We start from the raw sequence: 3,242 nt of genomic DNA, 5'->3' as shown, positions 1-3,242 counted from the left end.
ACATGAGGAAAACTATAAGGGGCCTCGTCACATGAAGTTTCTGTTTTTGGGGCCTATACATATTTTTCCCAAAAAATAATAATAAAATAATAATAAAATTGATCATTAACATATTTTTTAAAGGGCTTAATATCAGAACCACACCACCACGATGATTAACAGATAACCTCCCATAACTTTTAAAATATCAGAAACACCCCCTTTAGTTTATGGGTGATCAGAAAACTCCCTTTAACTTTAAGATATTATAATAACTCCCCTAAAAATGTGAATCACAATTTTCATTGGAAAAAATATCCTCCGACATAATTTTACCCACACATGTGAAAACTGTGGTGAAAAATTCTCTCCCGTTAGTTCATCGTCCACCTCATGGCTAAAGGTAAGAAAACAAGAAAGATAAACTATCGGAATACTTGGCAATCTTTGCTCTAGGAAACAAAAGTTTCCATCAATATTGACAGTTGAAATAACACTGAGAACATTCTCAACATATCAACAAAAGTTTACATCAATACTTGACATTGAAATAGCACCGAAAACATTCTCAATATATCCCTTCTTTTTTACTTTTAACTTACTAAAAACAAGAAAACAATAAGTATAAATAATTCTCTTCGTAAACAATATCACATAACGTCTATTACCGAAATCTTTCCAATTTAGTCAGTTGCAGTGAACGACATAAAGAAATCAGAGGTAGCACTGAAGTAGCATTTTAATGAAAAAGTTCATTCCAACTTCAGCCAGTTTCATGTGAGTGTAGCTGAATTCATAAAGTCCTCAAACCTGCAATTTCTTTGAAGAAGATGAAGAAAATCTTAAGAAGAGAACTTTCTGCCCATGGCTTTTGCTTCTTCCCTCATGCCGACAAATTTAAGCTGAGAGTACCTTTGTTTCTCAATAGAATAAGTCAAGTTGAAGTCTTGCAAAAATCTCAGCAAAGGCTTCAGCATTTCCTTTGGTATATCACCTCTAAACTCAGAAGCAGATTGGTTTTGCTCCAAGCAATCAGAAGAGAGAGAAACCGAAATTTCGATTTCTCTAGTCATCTCCAATTTTAACAGCACTGAGTGCAAATTTTTGATAGACGGCAAGACTGAGCTCCATAAAGGCTCAAGCTTTTTGTAGCAGAGGACACCCTTGCCTACAGAAATGCTAGTGATTTTGGTGTTTGGTGATTGGAAGATGACACGGGATTTCAGCCAATTCTCCGCTTCTAAAACAGAGGAGGAGATTTTGGGGATGTCTGCTTCACTTACAGAGACTTCAATGGTGGTTTGTTTTAGTTCTTGGAAACTCATCAGCTTAAGGACTTCAGTTTCTGCACATTTAATTAGATAATATTTTAGCAACAAAAAAGACATAGATGTATTAAAGAGAGAGAAATTTTGATACCATTGAAGCCCAAGAGAGGGAGAAGGGAGAATGCGAGGTAAAAGCCCACCATTGTCTGCAAATTTTTGTGGAGTTGGAAAATGGAGTATAGAGTTTAAGAAATAGGATAGAAGAGGAAATTGCTGAAGAGCTTTCTTCAGGGAGTAGGAAACTTCCTTCTTTTTGTTTCTAGCTCGTTTCGCTTTTACGACTGCCATTATAATATGTATCACTCTGCTGATATACATAAGAACACATGAGCTTCGTCTCCACCCTATCAAGAAATGTCATGTACCATTAGGTATTTTACAGTATAAGTTTATTTGATGCATATGGTATACTAAAATACGTCTTTCGAGTTTTTGGATGGTTGTATATTATCTGTGATTGTATTCACATTGTGCATGCGTGTATGGTTGTATGTTCATTTGTTTTGAGAGTGATGTCGAATTCGGAAGTAGATTATACGGCCAAAATTTATAATATCAAACGGGCTCGCTGGACTAGCTACTGATATGACATTCCTAAGAGAAAGTCATACACAAATGAAATTTCCCAAAAAAAGAATATCTATCATCCTGGCGCAAATGGTTCTCTCCCCCCTAGCGGTAAAAACCCCCGGAAACGGCCAGCCTCCGTACTTGGGCGAGAGCTCTGGCCTCCGTACTCGGACGAGAGCACATAGCTTTTGTTCAGATGAAGAAGGTTGCCCAAATAATACTACTGATAAAATAGTAGCAAAAATAATTATCTCTCTATTTCTTTTTTTTTTCTTTCTTTCTCTTCTTTTCTTTACTTCTTCTTTTCTCTGTACGTGAGCAGAGAGTTTTGAAGAGAGCATTGATTAAGAGATTAGAGGAGAGAAGTTTAGAGAGAATGATGGTGGATTAAGAGAAGAATTGGGCTCTGTGCTTCTTCTTTTAGAAAGGGATTAAAGGGATGCTTAAGTAGGGAGAGAAGTGAGAACGGATGGTGGAGAGGGTTAAGGAGAAAAAAGTGGGTTAGTTGAGATATTTTAGAGAATTAGATTAAGTCAATTTGACTTTTTTAAAAAATATCCAACAGCCCCGCTAAAAAGCAATATTGACCGAAAACTAAAAATTAATAAATAAATCAATAAATCACAAAATAAATTAGGTTGGGCAACTATTCGTATCGTGAATTCGGGAGAGGTAGCTTCCGGCTTTGAACATTTTCTTGGTGAGTTCATCGCCACCTGCGGGACATAATGAACTAAGCCTTGAATTAGGCCCCTTGAACCAGGTATTAACGAAAACACACACAATACGTCTTTATCTATTGAGCAAAATGGGTTGAGCGTTAAAGGTCATGCTCACAATAACCTATTAGCCCTTATGTTTTGATGATGTTTTACAACCACCATTATCAGTACTAATGGCTTAGTGAGTGCAAATGTAGTGAATTCATATATCAAGCTTGTTAGTGCCATCAATGGAGGATTGGATGGAATATGCGCTATAACGATGATATCCAAAGGAGGAGGAGGCATAGTGATGAAGCAACGTTATTTTAAGAACACCAAATTCAATTAGAAGCTTCATCCAACTCAAGCTATATCAAGACTCAAGAATTGTATTCTCGTGAGGATATTAGCTAGTTTTTTATTTTCTCTCTAGTGCTAGAATGTAGGCAAATAGTTTAGATTTCATTTGAAGCTATTGGGATATCAACACACACGTTTTCATACTTATAGTTTTGAACGTATTTCACAAAATACTATTTTTTATAAGTATGAGGACCTATTTGCAAAATTCCTTTTCCAAACAATTTGTTTTTAGTATTAAAAACATTCTACAAAGTTTCACAAATTTCAGAGGTCAAATGAATATTTTACAAATATTTTA

General features: G+C 35.6%; 1 protein-coding gene across 1 annotated transcript; it reads right to left on the bottom strand.

Moving 5' to 3' along the window:
- Positions 573-1,503, bottom strand: LOC109850948 (glucan endo-1,3-beta-glucosidase 2-like). The gene is made up of 2 exons (XM_020421031.1): positions 1,399-1,503; positions 573-1,324 (listed from the first exon to the last, which is right to left on the bottom strand). Exons 1-2 carry the CDS (start codon positions 1,448-1,450, stop codon positions 822-824), a joined length of 555 nt encoding a protein of 184 aa, XP_020276620.1. The 5' UTR covers positions 1,451-1,503; the 3' UTR covers positions 573-821.

The sequence above is a fragment of the Asparagus officinalis genome, chromosome 7 (assembly GCF_001876935.1).
Source record: "Asparagus officinalis chromosome 7, Aspof.V1, whole genome shotgun sequence".
NCBI lineage: Eukaryota > Viridiplantae > Streptophyta > Magnoliopsida > Asparagales > Asparagaceae > Asparagus > Asparagus officinalis.
Note: the sequence above shows the minus strand (reverse complement) of the source record. Positions and strands in the feature narration are given on the sequence as shown.

Coding starts and splice junctions, on each gene's coding strand:
- LOC109850948 (XM_020421031.1), bottom strand. CDS start 1,450: ATGGTGGGCTTTTACCTCGCATTCTCCCTTCTCCCTCTCTTGGGCTTC. Junction 1,325..1,398: donor CCCTCTCTTGGGCTTCAATG/GTATCAAAATTT, acceptor TTAAATGTGCAG/AAACTGAAGTCCTTAAGCTG.